This window comes from Aulonocara stuartgranti (assembly GCF_965226115.1).
Source record: "Aulonocara stuartgranti genome assembly, chromosome: 18".
NCBI lineage: Eukaryota > Metazoa > Chordata > Actinopteri > Cichliformes > Cichlidae > Aulonocara > Aulonocara stuartgranti.
The window spans coordinates 16360211-16380464 of record NC_138954.1 but is presented as its reverse complement, the minus strand read 5'-3'; the positions used below and the strand labels follow the sequence as shown (position 1 = coordinate 16380464).

The 20254-nt window shown below is 38.7% G+C and overlaps 1 protein-coding gene across 1 annotated transcript in view; it reads left to right on the top strand.

Annotated features, from left to right (window-relative positions):
- Positions 1-582: 582 nt before the first annotated feature.
- asic1c (acid-sensing (proton-gated) ion channel 1c) overlaps positions 583-20254 on the top strand; it is a gene marked incomplete at its 5' end in the record, with an annotated part of 117659 nt that continues 97987 nt past the window's right edge. Inside the window, one exon of the mRNA XM_082512735.1 lies at positions 583-1137. Coding sequence (XP_082368861.1) covers positions 583-1137 — 555 coding nt within the window. The remainder of the gene's footprint in view (positions 1138-20254) is intronic.

The window sequence follows — 20254 nt, the reverse complement described above, 5'->3', positions numbered from 1 at the left end:
CCCATTATCATAGCGATGTAGAGGCATTCTCTCCGATTGGAGGAGGAAGGGTCCCATTGACTGCTCAGGCTTAGCACCTCTCTCCAAACGCTAGCCCTTTTCATTGCAGTGCCCCCCCCTCATCTCTCGCCTCTATCCTTACGCCTGCTATATTCTCTGTTCTTTCTTTTCTTGTCCCTCGTATTCTTCCTTTTCACACGACTCAGGAATCAGGAGGCATTGCGTTTGGGTAGAAGTGGCTGTTTCTGTCATTGTGTTTGGTGCCGTTACAAAGGACAGCTGAGCAGGGAGTGTGAGAGACAGCTTTGGAGATAATAAAACAGAAGCCTGAAAGAACAGGGGAGACCTGGGACTACAAGAACAGCTCAGTGGAATGCGAACTGTCATGAAAAGAAAACTGTTACAGAGACTGGCAACCCTTTTAAAGGTGGCTATTTATTGAGACCGTTACCACTTCTTGAGGGAATAAAGAAGCAGTGTGGCAAACCAACACTGCTGGTTGGTTTCTGCTATTCTTGTTGCTAAGCAAAGTCTCTAACCTGAAGTTCTTGGGGTGACAGTGCTGAGCATCACTCTACAGCCATGAAGGGAAGCTCAGAGGAAAGCATAGAGAGCGTCAGGCCCTCCAACCTGCAAGCTTTTGCTAACATGTCCACCCTACATGGCATGAGTCACATATTCGCTTATGGGCACATGACATTCCGCCAATTTCTTTGGACGCTTTCTTTCTTGGGTTCACTGGGCTTATTGATGCTGGTCTGCATGGATCGGGTGTCATATTATCTGGAGTATCCTCACGTCACTAAGCTGGACGAGGTGGCGGCAACAAACCTCACCTTCCCAGCAGTTACCTTCTGCAACCTCAATGAGTTCCGCTTCTCCAAAATCACCAAGAATGACCTCTATCATGTGGGAGAGCTCCTGGCCCTCCTTAATAATAACTACCAAATAGCCAACCCGCACCTGGCTGAGCCTGAAGTTCTGGCCGCCTTAAAGGATAAGGCAAACTTCCTGAACTTTAAGCCAAAACTGTTCAACATGACTGATTTCTATAACCGAACTGGTCATGACATCAGTGACATGCTGCTGCAGTGCACCTTTCGAGGAGAGGACTGCCACCCGGGGAACTTCACCACAGTAAGTAGCCAGGGGTTCTTGTGCTTGTCCTTTAAGCTGCTGTAATCCTATCTCGTTTCCTGCTCGTTTTGATAGTCTGCCGCTTTATTTTGAATCTGGATAAGTTTAGACCCAGTTTCAATGTGACTTTGCAGTTTACTTGGAACAGATGTCTTGCTTAATTTGTGTTTTTACTGCTCTATAATGTTATGAATTATATCTTTAATAAGGATAAGGTCCTGAGGTGAGATACTGCTATTACTTGCTCAGTGATCTCAGAAGACAGTTTGATTTCCAAGAATACAGAAAACATATGTAGTGTGTGTGTGTGTGTTCATCTTGAAGGAACCTATATTTTTTATTATGGGGTTCATTGAGGTCAGATACACAGTTTAAGTGCACGTAAACCTTTGTTTGTGCAAATCAGACACTTTAGTCACAGTGTTGAAATTAAGCCTCCTAACTGATTATTATTTTGCAGCTGTTTTGTATTCAAATGTTCTCTGTTGTTGCTCTGAGTGATCTGTTTTCAACAAGTAATTTCTCAATTGTCACTTAAAACAATGCAATGTAACAGATTTATTTTTGTTTAATTTGAGAAGTTGTTCAGGAGAGGTGTTCTGATGCCGAGCTATCACCAAGCATCCATACTCTGTGCTTTGATTCATTCCACACTCCATTTGGCAGTCACACACAAACTCTTCATTTACTATTCGGTATGAATGAAATTCACTAAACTGTAAAGTGCCCTTCTGCTTGTGTGGTAATAGGAGACCCTCATTCATTTAAAACATTGTGTATAGTTGGTAGGAAAGGGAACAATTGGAAAGTCATTTACAGTACATATGCTTGGTTCAGCCATTTAGAGTGACAGACTTAATTATTTAAAGCAGAGACCTGGATCCAGGTAATATGAAATAATTGCCTTGTCCAGATGTTTAAATCTGTCAGGTGAATCGAGTTGACTGGAAATAAATTGTAAGAGTGGAACAAGTAGGCAGTTTTGTCTGGCATCAGCTGATGCAATGATGTCTCCTCAAAGATCTGAACACACCCAAGGACTGCAGCTGCGTTACACTGTGAAATGTGTCTGCATGTTCTTAAAGAGTGACTCCTGCACAGGCAATGTGTTCTTACTGTTTTTCATTGTGGTTTACTGGAATCCCAGTTTATTATTGTGATTAATATTATGCTCTAAGCATTTTCCATATAAGGCAACCTGTGATCTCCCTGTTTGCTGTTGTCTAGTGCGTTGATGCAATTTCAAGCTTAATCAGCCTGTTTAATTGTTATTAGCTCATTTTGTCTGAGTGAAAAACAGACCCAAAAAGCAGCAGGGAAACCTTGGCTTGGTCTGGTGTAGCCATTATTTGATATAAAGTAGACTTCTGTACATGGGCCAGTGAATAAATAAACAAATAGGTGCAGCCTAGGGATAAGCTGCAATATTAGCTGTCTCTGTTTCACTCCCATTTCCTTATTTTAAGGTATTTTACTATTCTCAGAGTGCCCGTGTCCTTTATTCCATCTCTTGCAGTGCAGGTTTGATAGAGTAATACTTAACTTACACTGAACTTGCTAATCTTTCAGTTGAATCTATCCACTCGGAAAAATATGATTGCTTATCTATGTTGTATCTTTAATCAACCCTGAAATAACCCCCTCCCTTCAAGATGTCCAGTTTTTAAGTGAGTGATGGCACTATCTTCAGAGTCAATCATACTTCTTCTCTGCTGAAGGAGGAGATAAAACCCAAATGTAATATTGCCTTTCAGGCTTGCTTCTTTTCAATTTATGTCGCAAATATTGCGAACTGGGAATGTCTCCATTTACATGTTTGTTTCTGAGCAGCACTCAAGAGTGTCTTGAGAAGCAAATCGTTCATGGGAAGCTAATTGCTGTTGTACGGGTTGATTGAAAATGCTTGCGGCATCAAATGAGCTGTTAGAAAAATTTAATAACTTTGGTTATGCTGCACGTTGGTTTTTCGTTGCCAGGTAAGTACGGCAGATCCAACAGTAAACTTCCACTTGGCTGAGGATAGGTGTGCCATATTTAAGCAGTCTTATTTGTATCCATTAATCACTTTTGTATGTTGTTTGGATGGACCGGTCAAAGCAGTGCAACAGCCCTCGGCTGTGCTCTGAGTGGTCTGTCAGGACTTGGATGGGTGACAGTATGCCATACCCATCTAGCAGAGTGTTTGTTGCTGTATCTTAGAATCATCTCTCACAAGTAAGTGCAGAAACTGCTTCCTGCTCACTAATAGAGTGACTAAGTTCATAACCTGCTTCAGTGCACTGGATGCTGCGAAAAGACCCAAATTAATCATCAAACTCATAAAGCAGGTTTGATTAGGCTGGCTTGATATCATAATATATCATCATTGAATTTATTTGTTTTTTTCTTTTTAAAAATCAGTATTGTGGTGGCTGTAGCTTATATTCAAATTCCCCCCACAGACATGTTGAGAAGCAGATTTACAATGCAAAGGACAGTGGGAGTGATGAGCTTTGACCTTGAATAAATGAAGGAAGAATCCCATTAAGTCCCGGTGATGATGCAGTTGGGAAACAAAGCATTCAAGATGTTTTGCATTGTAATGGATTGATGGGCAAGAGGAGAATGGTAATTTGTATTTTGAATACTATTAAAAACTTTAATCCCTTGTAATGATTTTACGAGGCATATATTAACAGTTTTGCAAAGAATTTGGATTCTTCTTATTTCATTGTTTCCTGCATTTAAAATTTAAAATAGCTGCTGCAACACTGACAAGCTTTTTTAGTTTGAAATTCAGGGAAGTTTCAGTTTCTTTGGAAGTATTGTGCACTTTGAGTATCTGCAACCTTGAGTCTCGTGCTTAAATTCATTGTAAAGTGAAGTAAAAACATTCTCATTATAAATCCCACCTCCTAAAGTGATTTAATATGCAATCATATCTAAAGAGAAATTCCCTTTTAAAGTTTAATTTAACAAACTGGGACTTATTTATGTCTATATTTATTTGTATAGCAGAGTTATATTTCTAATTGAGTTTAAAAAGGTGTGTTCAAGAAAGTGACCTTTTTCGAAATGCATTTATTGAGTTGCTGTGACTCTGTAAGACCTATGACTAACACTATGTAAATGGAACCTTGGTCGATGATACACTGCAGCTAGTGAGCAAGAAGTTGATTATCATAATCTGATGGTGTGGATGTAGTGCTCCATTCTTAAGTCCTGACAGGTTATGACAAGTCCCCATGGGCTACATTTCTGTCAATTTCTTACAGAGTGTGTGAAATCTGTATTCATCATCACATTCTGCTGAAGCTCAGTCTTTAAGATGTGAGTTGTCTTTCATCTTATAATCCCGATGACAGTGGGTGCCAAGGGTATAAAACACGGCCAGGCTGACACTATATGACTTGTGGGTCTAAAAATTTGGAAGAGAGAGTCTAATTTTCTGCCTACAGCCTGATGCTGGAGACAGACAGTATTTTCAGGCTGTTGCATTGTTGGAATATATGTGCGCTGTATGTCAGCTTTTGTGTTTATATTGGCTGATGGGTTCAAGTGTCATAAAACCAACTTGAAGTCATTTAAAAACAGTCATTATTTCCCTGTTTGTTGAGCAGGTTCTTTTGTTTACAGTACAGTCTGCGACAGCTGAGTTGGCGGAGTAAAATATCACAGTTCAGCAGATGGTGATGCAGATTCTGTTACTAATAACTAATGATTAGCTATAAAAACGCGGCAATGTGTGTCTTTGTCCCAACTGTTTAACAACCTAAAAAATATCAATATTTCATTTTTTTTTATATATCATGAAAAGGAAGCAAACTGAAAACATAACACTGACATGTTTTCTCCTAATAAATGTTCTTTCTGACTTTCATACATGATTATCTAACATTGACTAGCTGTGTCTTCTTGTCTAACAAATGTTCCTGTTACAATTAGGTCCAAAATTGAATTTATTTTACACCTCTGTTCACTACCAAAGTGGATTTTAAATTAAACAATCAAGTTATGATTGAAGTGCAGACTTTCAGCTTTATTTCAAGAGGTTTAACCAAGAAGACAAAAAAAACCCAAAACAATCCATTAGCTGTTCAAGAATTACAGTCATTTTTTTTATACATGGTCTCCCATTTTCAGAGGCTAAAAATTAATTGAACATCCTAACATATTTATGTATGTAACCAGGACTGTATTTATTTGTATTTAACACGAAATGTGTGCTTTATTGGGTTTAGATTAAGTGACTAGATAATCTTGTACTGAAGAATGAGAAACTCTTGGATTGGTTTTGATTTTGCTTTGGGTCATTATCCATTTGCTCTGTGAAGCTCTTTGCATTCAGCATTTGGCTGAACTTCATCTGAGTGTAGCCCTGCACACTTCACAATTTATACAGCCAGCTCTCTTATCAATAAACACTAGTGACACAGTTCCACTGCCAGTCATACATGTCCACGCATGTCTAATACCATGTTTGGCAGATAATTCGGTATGCTTTTCACCTCCCATCGCTCTGGTACAAGAACATTTTGGTTTCATTGGCCCATACAGGTTTCTTTAAAGAGCCAGGCTCTTTTAGCCTTAATCTGGCCTTCCTGTTCTTGAGTGTAGCCAGAGGTTTTACCTTGTTGTAAACAGTCTTTATTTCCATGAAGGCATTTCTTGATTGTAGACTTTGGTAGTGATACACTAGCTTCACAAGACTGGCATCATTAGATGTTGTGAAGTCGTTTTTTTAAGGTAATTCTGTTATCATCCATTTTTGTCTTCTGTGGACTTCCTGAGCTCTTTGGTGTTGCTGAGTTTGCCATCGCACTCATTAAAAAAAGAACTAGATTGTTGATTTTGCTATCTTTATTGTAGTTTTTCAGCCTAATGATGGCCCCGCTCACTTGCACTGACACCACTTTAGATTTCATATTTAAAATAAGAGTAAAAAAGTAAAAAAAAAAAAAACTAATTCAGCACTTTGAATCTGATCTTATGTCTGCTTCACTTGTCATGAAATAACAGGGGAATCTGCCTCATCTGGACATGAAACTCCTTGTCAGTCAATTGCCCAATTAATTTGGAGCCTTTGAAAAGGGGGTGCCATGTATAAAAATGGCTATAATTCCTAAATAGCTACTGCAATAATTTTTGAGACCCCCTTGAGTTAAAGCTGAAAATCTGCACTTCAGTTAGATGATGATTTTTTTCCATTTAAAATCCACTGTGGTGCACAGAGGCAAAACCACAAAAAATGTGTCTTTGTCCAACACATTTTGGACCTTACTGTATTTAAGAAAAATGTCCCAGCTTTTAAATCTGTGTATGATTCTATCATTTATATTTGTTTCTGTCTATTGTTAAATGCTCTTACAATCTATTTATTGGAGCTTTTTCATTAAAAACAACTGCCAGTGTAGCTAGAAACGGTGCTGATGACAGCAGTATGAGTACACAAACATAACGGTGAAGGGTGATAATTATGTGATTCATTACTATGCATTCTGCTTAATTATTACACACAGTCCTTGAATCCATTATAAGATTTTTCATTAGTATAGCTTTGTAACTGAACATTACATCACTGCTTTTCCTGCTGTGCCTGCTGTCGATGTGACTTTTGGGCTCCAAAATATTTGTATTGATTGCTAAAATCCAGCACCAGACAGGCTTAAATCAGTGTGCATGCTCAGAATTTTATTTGCTTATCTTCTTACCGTATGTACATGCACATAAACACAGGGGCTTGTCTGCAGTCAGAAACATGGCAGCTGACACTACCACAGGAAGCCTTACGTACACACACAGAGAGCAAGCAACAACGCTTCACAAAACTGCTTCCCGTAAAGTACAAATTTTAGCAGTAAAATATCAAGCTGCTCCAGCAGCCACCGAGTAGACCTCCTGTAGTCTTTTTGTTAAGTGGGTATGTGGGCTGACTGTGTGGAACAAAGCTATCCTCACTCTTCAGCTGGACAGAACGAGCAGTCTTTAAATCTGCATCATTAAGCCAATTGGTTTTAGAAGGGGGAAAAAAACTAAATGTGTGTCTCCACGCTGTGCCACTTGCTGCTCAGCAACAGCAGCTGATATGTGACGGCGAAGCGGCAGTGTCAGGAAAGAAGAAAACAAGACGCTCCACTGAGTAATGTTTCATGAGTTTTATAAGAGGTGTTGAGTTATGAAAACTTATCAGAGTGTAGCAGACACACTCTGTATAAACTCAGGAGAAGATGGAGATGGGAAAAATCAGAACATGGGCATGTCTGAAAAGTAAGATAAATTGATGTTCAAATATGGCTAAGGTGCCGTGCATTTTTTCAAAGAAAAATCTGTGAGTGCCACTGTGATTCTCAGAGCTGACAAAATAGAATATATTCTTCCCCTTTTTAGACAGAAGTTTGTGGGATTTAACACATTTCCACGTTAAAGCGATCCTCATGTCACTGTGATGTGCCGGTTCCTCATGTGGATACACACAAGGAAATGTGCTAAGAGTTATTATTTTTAGGGTCAAATATCAGCCACGTGTACTTTTTCAAATACGCCACAGTCACCAAGAAATACGCAGAATGGCACATGGGCATATTTTCTACAGCAAGCCTAATTGGAAGCTTATGTGGGGATAAAGTCAAGTCAAAAGTCTGTGCACATGCTCGGCTTCATGAAAGTAAAGATGAGTTGCTGGGACTAGTGGTCAAAGAAGTAAAGTTTCAACTAGTGTGCAATTTAACGCCACTTTAACATTGGCTTCTACATCGTGTTTGATGAACAACAGTATTTCAGGAAGGAAGCAGTTACAGGAAGAAGTATAGGCCTTTTTCCCCCTCAATTATATAAAAGTAACAACCCAGATCTAAGAATAAATCCATGATACCTTGAAAAAAAAGAAAAGAAAAAAATTGACAGGCCATAAGAAAAAGAAATATCATTACATGTGAGGCATTTACTTTAGAGTTCATTAATGTTCAGCAGTTTGAAGCATCTCCTGAAATTCACAACAGGCAGAGGTGTTACAAAGGCTTTACCTGCCTCCAGGCAGAGGGGCTTACTGTCTACCGCCCTAAAAATAGACATATTTATCATCAGTGTGTATCTTGGAGAGAAAAGATGTAGCCAGTAGTAGCACAATTGCACATTTAATATAGGGAGTTAACTGCTCATTGGAGACAATGATTCCCTAATTTTGTCCTTTAAAGCAGTGCAGTGTGCTATTCTGTACAGAAGCACTGTCCTGAGGATAAGCTCAGTGTACAAGCACAAGTACAGTTACCTTCTGTCTCCCCTAACCTGTAAGCTTTATGGAATACTATAGAACTAGATGAAACGCTGACATCAGGCTAATTGTGCAAATGCACAATGATCACCACCTGCACTCATGCATATATCTTTCTACGTAGCACTCTTAATTCTTATTCTCATGTATATATCTCATGTATAGCTCATGCACATATCTTTCTACGTAGCACTTTTAATTCTTATCCCTACTTTTATTTTTTCATGTCTATTTAAGTGCTATTTATGACACTATGTTTGCACTGAAGCACCGCAGCAATTTCCTAATGTTGTAAACCTGCTCAACATTTGGCAATAAACCCCTTTCTGATTCTGATTCTGATTCTGATTCTGACAGAAATGAAGCAGATAGCACGTCCAGCTACAAAGACACCGGCACAGCTCTGACTGCAGGCGAATCCATCCTGGGACGTCTTTGACCCTGGCTTTGGTTTTCTCATAATTACCAGTTTTTGTTAGTTTTTTTTTAAACATTATACTGTCCCAATATAAATAGGCTTTATTCATATGAGATAAACACATTATTTTCTTTTGAAACATCAGCAGTGACATTTTTCAATATGACAAACGTTTGGCAGTGTTGTCTCAGGAAGGCTGAAACTGTCTAGCCTGGATGCAGTTTTTGTCACTTCTCCCACCGACGATGGCTATTCTTGTCTGCATTCCAGTCGGTCCGTTCGCTGAGCTTAATGTCTGCCGAGATTGCCTCGTGTCAAAGCTCGCATTTGGCATCAGCAGATAACGTTAGTTATGACAGCCTACAGCTTCTGCAACCAAATGGCACGTGTGCTGTAATATTCTGTGTAATGCTCTTATTAATCAAAAGTTTCTTCTTAGTGACTTTAGATTACACGAAAGGTGATCTCTGATAGAAACTGTTGTGTTTACAGTCATGATTGCTGCATTTTTACCAGATGATTATAATGAAACAGTTTTGGTTATTTAGACTAAGATGATGCTAAATTAGACTTGGATCATCTGAAAGTGATTTGTTCTATTCAGTCCTCAGTATAATGTTGAAACACACAAAAGGAATAGGAGTATTTCTAGTTTTGTTGATAGAAATGTTCACTTCATCTAGAGGCAGTACTTCAGCACTAGTTTAGATAAATTGAGATAAACAGAAGCTGAAATACCAAGCCGAGAACTTCTGGTAAGTTGCAGTTATCATATATAAAATGCTGATGTTGATACGATAAAGGCTGGCATTCTTCTTGGAGACTTTAACAATGAGAACTTCTCAGAAGTGAACTGAAAGATATTTGCTTCTTTAATAAAGAAGCAAATAAAATAATAAAAGCAATGCAAGCATAAAAGCTTTTCTTTGTCATAGCCAAGGCTAAATAATGCCATGGCTTGTTAGAACAAATATTAGGAGACAGGTATACACACTCCAAAGCAATTTAAATGGCTGACAGCTTCATAAATCTCGTCTTCTGGATAATTTTGCAGCATCCGATCAGGAAGAGTTGTCTCTGGCCATCACATGCCCTTTCCTTTGTGTTCACTGTCCCAGTCACTTATGGAGTACCTCATGGCTTTAGTTTAGGCCCCATTAAATTGCCTTTATAAATATATACCTTTAGGCTCTGTCTTCTGCCATCAGAATCACAAAAAATGCAAGAAAGCTGAATGACAGCAAGACGAAAATAAATTGACTTGGTGTTTTTGTTTTCCCCCAAAATTGTTACTCTTGAATCCAACCTGGGGTGGCTGCGTAGCGGTACATTTTCTTTTTTTCTTTTTAAACTTGCTGTCATTGTTGATCGACACTGTAATCTCACAAACAAATGACCTCTGTGTTCTGTTACTGAGGCGTGTTGCTAAGATGAAGTAATCTCTGTCAGCGATATGAAAATTTTTATGGTCGCAGCTCGTTAAGGCTTTGCAACTGTATCAGAGTATTGGCCAGTCCCAGTTGTCTGGTCTAATCAGAGCTGGTCTAAAATGCTGCAGCAACACTCCTAACAGAAAAACAGACTGCATTACAGCGATATGAGTGGCCCTGAACTGGCCCTGATTCTTATATTTATTTTCAAACCTGTACACGACACCAATGTACTTTGTTAGGAAATAATCCAGGCTTCTTAGATGCGCTAATCATTTGCTTTCATTTAACCACAGTTGAGGCTAGTGGATAAGGGACATGACAGTGGCAGCTTTGGAATAGCCTTCAGCTTTCAATCGAACATTTCCCCTCCAGTGATACATTCATTCAGTTTGATTAGTTTTTTAGTATCTTATATTTGTTTCTTTTACAAATTTCATTCTTTTATCCTTATATTTCAGCACATATTTATGAATGGTGTGCACAGCATTTTGCCACATTGTCATTTTTAAATGTGCTAAATAAATAGCGTTTGTTTGATATCTGCTACTTTTTGTATTTAGGTTTGTTATGCAGTAGAACATGAAACTTCTATTTTATAAAAGTCTTGAAGTGGCATCCCAGGCCCTACTTCTTTCTATAAAATTGACCAGCGTCGTGAATTAACATTTACATTAAAGAGATTTCTCAACAGAAAATTTATATCTGTGCTCTGAAACGTGAAAATGGGTATTTGTTCGAGTATCACTCCCCCTGAGAAAGATGACACCACCAGAACAACAGCTTACACCTTGAAGCTATGTGTTGCGCCATTATATCTGCAAATGGAAAAGAACACGACTCATTCAGTTTGCTTGAGGCTGTTATTGTCATGAACTTTTGATCCATGTGACCCTAGGTAAAGTATTATCACTTAATTAAATTATTTGTAGGACTGTGTGTTATTACTGCAGAGAGTACAATCATTTATACAAAAAGCAAAGGGTAATCTAGTTTAGTTTACAATATAACTTGGCTGTACTGAACAACAGATACACAGAGGAGGATGTTTCTTTTTAAAAATGAGAACTTCTATACTTTTGGCATTGCATAAACACAATGAGCATTTTGCACCTTCTTTTTGCGTGAGTGCTTTATTTTCCATTAACATGCAGCAACACAATGAGAAAGGACAAATGAGTATGTCTCTGCGTAAATTGATTTTTGCCTCCTACAAGTTCAGAATCTTTATTAATTTCCACCACATTTGGCCCAGAGGTTGAAAATAGGCTACTCCTTTAGTCCCTTACATTACATTACATTACAGTCCATCAGTGAACCAGAATTGTGCTAGAAGTCATTACAGCTGTCATTACTGTGATTGTGACCTGTGCTGCACCACAGGGCTGCATTTCCTTGCTCATTTACATTCATGGGCTGTTGTGGTTTGTTTATCTTTTCCTAAACCGGATTACTGTTTATAAGGGCCAAGATGTCAACATGTCTTGTCTGTTTTGTACAAGTCTGGTTTATGACAGAGTATAATAAATGCATACAAATAACAGAACATCTTCACTTCCCCCCCACAAAAAGAGAATATTTTGTCCTAGTAATAAAAAAGTTGGAGTTTCTTCTCTGCTTTACTTTGATATGAGATAGCTTGGAGTTTTGAATTGCTGTTTAATGAAATTAATCTTAGGTTGCTATGTGCCTCTAAGCTCTACACTGGCTCTTGTGTTTTGTTTTGTTTTTTGTTGTCGATTTTTTCTTCTTCTTTTTTCTCTCATTAAATCCACTTATTTTGCCTTCGGTATATAATGTGCTCTGTCATGACTTGTCCCTTTTATTTGTCCTGTAACAACCAAGGCCAATACTATTATATTTGTGTGGATAATACCAAATCCAGAGTATCTCTTCACTTCACATGAGGGCTTTCCATGGGTGGCAATGCATTATGCGATTTATTCTTATTTCTACAGCTCATGTGGTACATATTGTGTAGTATCACTGCTGCTGCAGTGGCAATATGTTGAGTAATGCATGCTGTAGTAGATCAGTGGTTCTCAAACACTTTAGCAAAGATAAAAAAAATCCACTCTGCAAGTGTTTTAGCCAGAAATGAAGACACTGTCACAAATAGGCTTTGCAGTGGGTTTATTTCTATATGCTGCTAGAGTCTGCACTCACAGTACATGGTGCAGTTATGGAAACGAAGCTGTTAGATGAAGTGATAGCTCACACGGTCAATGGCTAGACAGAAGGTCACACCTCTGCTTTGGGAGTAACAGACGAGTCCAGCATTTATTACGCCTTTCCCATGTGGGAAACTATCTGAGCTGAACGTCTGAACATTTAATTTGCATGCTGTATCGATCGATAGATAGATAGATAGATAGATAGATAGATAGATAGATAGATAGATAGATAGATAGATAGATTTATGAAATATAAGAAAAATGTGTATCTTAGATTAAGACATAAAGTGAAATTGCTTTTTATTCACTTAACATTTCAAAATCCATGTCAGAATATTTTTTTTTGCAAATTTTTCTTTAAAAATGTATGAAGTGATGAATTGATTGGTTTCCACATTTTTTCACACAACAGATAAATTACCTAATAATTTTGGCTCTAACGAGCTCTAGAATAGAAGTTTAAGCATATTTAAGTGTGAATTATTATTCCAGCTTTCAGCAGTGTTTTAAATATAGTCTCTTGCGATTCAGCAGTCCTTCCCTGCACATTTTTTTTTCCAAATGTCTCTCTGTGGTGGTTAACTCCAAGATTTCAAAAGATGTGGCCAAAGGGAAAGTTGTTGCATTGACAAGGGAGCACAGTGTGTGCCTTTTGAAAGCTTGTTTAATCATAATTATCTTTGTCTCCCTTTACTGGGTCCAGCCAAGGTCTTATCTTAAATAAGCACAAAAACAATTGAACCTATTCCATACCGTCACTGTCATTATATTAATGCTGCTATCCTGTATATATTGTACATACTATTGTTTGAGTACTTACGATTGTTTTTTTTGTACTTTTTATATTTTACATTTATATTTATTATTGAAACTTGCACCAAGGGAGTGGCACTCCAATTTCGTTGTACTCTGTACAGTGACAATAAAGGCTATTCTATCAGAAACAATTTAAACAGTTTCCAGGCCATCATATATACCATTGTATCTGCTGCAGTATAACAAGCTAATGAATATCTTGAATTTAAAGTTGTTGTTATTGAATAGTTGTTAATTACATTACACGAGGCTGCTGATGAACAGATGCTTTTTGTGACCAATTGTCTGGATTTTTATTCCACATGCCTGCCAGTAATGGATGAAAAACAAAACTAAATTTAGTATGTGTTCTAGGTTCTATCTGTAATGACTAAAACACCATTAGCAGTTGAATACCAATTCATTCTATCTGTGTCTAATCAGTGTTGATAACCTACTTTTATTAAACCTTCAGTCTGGATCCATTAGACCAGAGCTCGATATTTTGGTTGATGATAAATGTGTTTTTTTCCTTTTCAGGGTGAAGTGAAATTCATTCGAGCCCTATGTTACCTTGGGGCAGTCTGTTGCCATGGCAGTCATCTGTGAGGCATGTTCCTATGCTGGTATCAGGAATTGCATTACTCAACATTCTGCACAATTACCCGACTTATCTAACCAGCTTTTAAGGTGCAGCTGGAACTCTTCTGATGGTTAACATGGGGCGTGATGCAGAGTTGAACCAAATATCATGTTGCCTTTGCCTGCTGTATTTGCTCTGTAGTTGTACCCCTGAGTGGAACGTCCCATGGGTGATCAACATGTGACCCTGCAGGCAGTAAAATTACATCAGAATTGAGTGCTGATCAATTTATTACATAAGGGAGCCTTAAAGTAAGTGTAGATTTCACTCAAATGAATCAATATGTAAAGAAAATGGTACTTTCAACTCCTTTGTTTAGGTGGTAGCCACAGTGGGTAGCTCCACATGGCAGTTGTTGTTTTTTTTTGTTTTGCTTTTACACCAGACAGACTTCCTGACACTATGGAGGCACAACAGACTCAGTGTGCGAGTTTGAGTCATATAACATTAAATAATATTTTACAGGTGGCACTTTCATCTCACAGAGAGAAGGTACCTGGTTTGAGCTTGCTCTCCAGCTAAGACTGCATGGGTTCGCTCTGAGTACTTGGGCTTCCTCCTACAGTCCAAAGACATGCTTCTTAGGCTATCTGGTAACACTGAATTGGCCATAGGTGTGAAGATGAGCGTGAACAATCGTCTGTCTCTCTGCAATAGACTGGTAAGCTGTTTAGGGTCTACTCCACCTCATGCCTCATAAGAAGGTAGCTCCAGGCCCCTGTGCCCTTGAATTGGATAAGTAGTTAAGAAAATTGATGGCTATAGTATATTTTACATGAGTCAAAGATTCATTGCAGGATGCTTAGTTTTACATGTGAACTGGAGCTGGGGCTCAAACTACTCACCTTCCATACTGAAGACATGGAAGGTCATCCACCAGTCTGAAATTCAGAGGTTTGCTCTGTGGCTCTTCTATCCTTGTTTTAGGATAGCGACTTAGGGTAAGATACTGAATTGCAAATTGCTCCCGATGCATGTGTGTAATGGGTTGAAGTTCTTTATATAAAAAAGAAATCTCTGTTTTGATCTTTTTTGTATAAAAGATAATTGTACCCACTGGAACACAAACCATTTGTCACTGAAGTCCCGTTTAAAGCCTCAAGTTGACCATTTTGGCTGTGGCCACCTTGGTCTTTTGAAACTGGACGACACCAGTTAGAGCTAGATCTGTAATTCATCTCCTCTCCACCTCCCCTTCTGTGATAGGAGGATTACAGCCTAGCATGGAGTAAAGAGGAGGGACAGGTTAATGAAATGATAGCACTACTCAAGTTGAGGGCAATTTGTTAACATACCAGTGGAAAGGGTACCTGCTAACGTGTGTTAAGATATCTAAAACTAATAGAAAGATGTAGTCTAATGACAGGGAAGTTAGTCCTGGCCAGATCATTGGCAGCGTACCCACGTCTTTCAAATGGGCAGGAGGAGTAACAGTTAAAAAGCAATCCAATTTCTATCTGTACTAAACGACATCAAGACTTAAAAAGAAAAGAAAGAAAAAGAACCAGTGACAGGGTTTGGGACACAAAATTTGAATTAATGTAGAGATATTTATCCTGGCATCACTCATCTGGCTTAGCTGATAAATTAGCCCTTTAGTTTTATGAATTCATGCCACTTTACTCTCTCTGCTCTTTATGTTTGGATGCAGTTCTAAAGATCAAGCTTGCTGCTTGGTAAGAATCAGTGCTGCTTTTCATTATTTGCATTACCTTGCTTTCTGTAAAACTGCAGTTGCTATGTGGGTTGTGTTTGTAGTTATGTGAATGAGATATGTGTTAATTTTCAGTTGCTCAAAGTTGATTTGGGAAAAACTCACAGCCAGAGTATATTGCTAGATAAAGTTTCCTTCTAATGTGATAAAGCCACAGTGTGACAACTGTAACAAGTTTCAGTATGTTGGCCTCTCCTGTCCTTGTTTGTATTTTGGAGAGATGCTTATTATGACAATGTACTCCCCTGAGACTCATTATGACTCTGGATCTCGAGGATATAAAATAATGGTTTCACTGGGGATGCGAGTGTCACCAGAAACCTGTTTTTGGAATGGGAAGTTTCCAGCTTGTGTGTTTCCTTGTTTAGTTTCGTTAAGATGCTGGACTGTTGCAGTTCAGACACTGAAATGCCAATTGTGTGTACTCGTGGTCACACCCTTCAAAAGTGCTAAAGTGACTGTTGTCATGGATATCCAAATGTGACTCAGGCTGAGCTCATAGTTTGGGGTAATTCAGAATTACAGTGGTGTTCATTTATTAATGGGTTTGATTGGGAGCTGTCATGCCACCTGTAGATTTTAATGGAGGTCAGTCAAAAAGTGGACATTGTGTTGTTGAAAGAGCACAGCCAGAAATGCACTGGAGGTGTTGAGAATGTATTCTCACAGTTTGCACTCCTGCTAATAATGAGTGAGCTCTATGAATCAGACAGTGTCTGTATCACCACAATGCCTGTCTTTAGATTTGCAGTGGTTTCAACAATAGCTCTATAAATGAGGTCCAAACCTCCCACCGAGTGAGCTGGAAGGGTTATTGGGAGGACGTTGACAGGGCTGCAAACCTGCAAGAGATAGTGAAACAAAATCACGCAGTTGGCGCGGCACTGAATTCTGGTACTGTATTGTTATCTGTAATTGTAATGACCTTACCTGAAATATGTTGTTCTGATACGTGCAAGGAGGAGTGGTGACTCATCTAGTTTGCATTTTCTGTAACTGTGCTTATCTCAAAGTGTCTCTATTCTGCAGCACAGTTTGTACCTTCCTGTCTCCCGTCCCTGCCTCTGATTCTGCGGATTAGTGAACCTTTGCTGCTGCTGATTCACACTTTGCCCATTACGACACAATCCACAGCTCACAGTGTTTTGAGCATAAAATGGTTCATTTGAACATGTGAGGTGTATACGTAACGCCCGTGTTAGAGTTTGTTAAAAACCTGTGGGTGTTCCATGTGCTTGTTTTTAGCTGTTGCATCAGTATGAGCTCAAACAGACCCTTCTCGACTCCTTTGACTGTAATACCTATGGTTTGAGTAGCTTTGTGTTGAAAATCCCACTCCCAAAAGAGCCATTGTTTCAGTCATTACTGGGAGCCTTTGAATGTGGTAATTACTAAAATAATGTAGCACTGCACTTATTACAGTATCCAGTTTTCATTTAACAAAAACTAAATTGTGTACCATGGAAAGCAAGTGAATCTTTGCTTCTGTCTCCTTATTATTTCCTCATCTCTTCTTTAGTTTGTCTCACGCTTCCTCTCTGTCTCAGCATCTCTGTCATATCAGCTGATAAAGTCTATTAGGTGTCTCTGTGTGACAGCCACAGGGGGACATTCCTTTTAGAAGACACTTTACTCTGAACACTTAAAACAGTAATTGCTATTAGGAAACTGCTGCTTTGGTAGCTGAACTAGCTCTCTCACTGATGGCTGGTTTAAGGCTACGCACTCCTCAGTCGTACTCCCCTGAAAATGCTGGAGTCGTCAAGGTTCTTTCGTCCCTGTTTTGCTGTTTACACGCTGATGCCATATGGAAACTGTGAGGTCTGGTCAACATCATGTTAAGCAGCTGTTGCGTAGACACCGGAGTATCCATGCATCGATGTAATGCTGTTGCAGTGAGCCGATGGAGGCCAGTTTCTCTTCAGTGGATCGTGGGAAGGCTCTTTGCAGACAAGTCAGTGTCTCACTCGCTCTGCTTAGTCAGGCCAAACACACCCGGGGCAGATCACTCTCTGCCTGCATATAAATTAAAGCAGATAGCCTTGTCCATGCTTTATTATGTGCTGTGCTGCCGAGTGCTGTATCAAACTTCTCACTGAGGGGTGGTGCTCGTTTCACAGAGGCTAATGACTGGAGCGTCGACCCTTTTCTCATGCCTCAAGCTGAGGACGAGTAACGACCATCGTCATAATTTATGGGAAGTGCTGCAAATAAATGATCAGTGATTCATCGCCATTCTGTTTTTGTCAGGCTTTTATTACAGTTTATTTGTTTACAGTCCGTACATGAGGGACTACATGTGTGTGCTTCATTTTGAAAAGACAAATTCTGACTCACACTGATTCACGGATCTTACCAAAGGCTTTATTTTTCAACCAGTAATTTTTTGGGGGGTTTGTGTTCAATAAGGATGTGTTCAAGGGCTTAGTCATATAGTAATTAGCTCACATACTCTAATGATGACACATTTGTATTTGTTTTTCATTATTGTCAGTAGATATATAGGATTCTGAACTTAGCTAATAAAAGATAAGTAACATCTTTGCACTTGTGACAGACTACCGACCTTTTTAAATGCCTTGCCGTTTGACATGTGGCAGCTGGGATGGGCCCTTGGGTTGAATAAGAGAAAGAAAATGGATAGATGGATGATGTCTGTGCATCAGTGTATTTTTAAATGTTCAATTTTACAAAAAATCGAAAATGCTGCATTTAGTTCTCCCAGTTTACTTTTATTTTCTGTGAGATGTTACTGGTGTCCACCTGTGGTTCTGACATCAACTGTGAAGTGAAAGACATTTGGAGCCAGTTCTACTTTTCCTAAAGTTGATGGATTGGCAAAGCTGAACTTCAGATGTTCTCAGCAGAAAAACAACAACCTGCCAAAAGGATGGCTATCTTAGCAGTACAACCTCCATCAGCCCTTTTGAGTAGAGTGGTTCGATGGAGCCACTCTTAAGAAAAACGCAGCTTGATAGCTTGCATGGAGCTTTTACAGGACTCTGAAATCATGAAGAAGAAAAGCCCACTAGTGAAGGGATAATCAGGTGAACAATAGGTGGATTGTTCATGTTATAGGGGTGCAGCTTTAACCCGGGACTGAGGACAGTGTCAATGTCAACTTTATTTATATATCACTTAATAGTTCCACCAAAGTGCTGCACAGCAAAAACACCCAAAAAATTGATAGGAAAAAAAGAAGAAAAACACAGAAGACATGAATAAAATAATGAATAAAATAATTCATTCATTTAAAAAGAAATACAAAAATAATGAAAAGAATAGAAATTTTTAAGATATCAAGCTTTATTTAATTCAAAAGCCTGAGATGGACGGGGCTGAGATGGACGGTCACCTCTACTTTTCTGATTTGGCCTGAGAGCAATTGATTGTTTGACCTTAGTGTTCTTGTGGATGTATGGTGTTTCACAAGGTCCTTTCAATATGACAGGGCAAGACCAGTAAGACCCTTAAAAACCAGTAGCAACATTTTAAAATCAATCATGTAATGTACGGGAAGCCGCTGGAGTGAAGCCAGAACTGGTGTTATGTGTTTCCAGTGTCAGTTATTCTTTTCTTTCAACAATGACCCAAAGCATACAGCTACAGCAGTGCAGAAGTGGTTTTAGGACAAATCTCAAACTGTCCTTGAGTGGTCCAGCTAAAGTCGAGACTTAAATCCTAGAGAACATCTTTGCAGAGATCTAAAGATGGCAGTTCAAAGACACTTTCAATCCAATATGACAGAGCTTAAGAGGATCTACTGGGATGAATAGCAAAACTGCACAAATCCAGGTATGCACCTGTTGTAGGGACCTATTGAGGAAGCCAAAAACCGATGATTAAATGTCCAAATACTTTGATACCTGAGTTTTATTTTAACAAAAAAAGATAGTTACAAAGAAACTTGTATGTAGCATGTTTCCCTCGTGTAGGGATTAGTGACTGTACACTGGCACTCTACAAGATAATAAAATACGTGTAAATAGAATAAGTTATTATTAAGGTGTTCAGATCCATACATTTGAAAAATGTAGGATTAGGATCCCTTATTGTATTTAGTCCCTCAGTTTGCAGAAAATACAGCAGTAGTGAGTTTTATGGCCAAATATCCAGGATTTCTTTTCCAATATCATTTGTTTCGTTTGTCCTTTTATTGAGCTTGACAGTGAAACTATATAGAGGAAATGTGGATAGACAGGGAGCATACTAATCACAATGTTTGATGTATGTTTTGGGGGAGGTGACAAATGAAAGATGACTAAATAAATTGTGGCAATAGCTCTGACTTTGATGCTGAAGAGGTTTAGAGTTGACATTTATAATGGTTTCACAACCAAAACTGAGACAGTGTCAATTTAGGATTACTGTCTGGTCTTTGTAATTTGCTAGAAAATGGGACCAAGATGAGAATAGGTGCAGAGAGTTTGTGGGGAAACATACATGGAAATAAAGTATATAAAGCAAAAACAGAGTTTGTATAATTCTAACAAGCTTAAAGGTCGATGTTTTGTGTGACCGCCTTTATTCTTCAACACAGCCTGAACTCTCTTTCAAGTTTCACGTCATTTCTTTAAGTAGTCTGCAGGAACAGGCTTCTTGAAGGACATTCAAAGCTCTTCCTTGTATGTTGGCTGCAGGTATGTTTTCATTGCATTGGGAGTGTGGGATCATTATCATGGTGAAAAATGAAG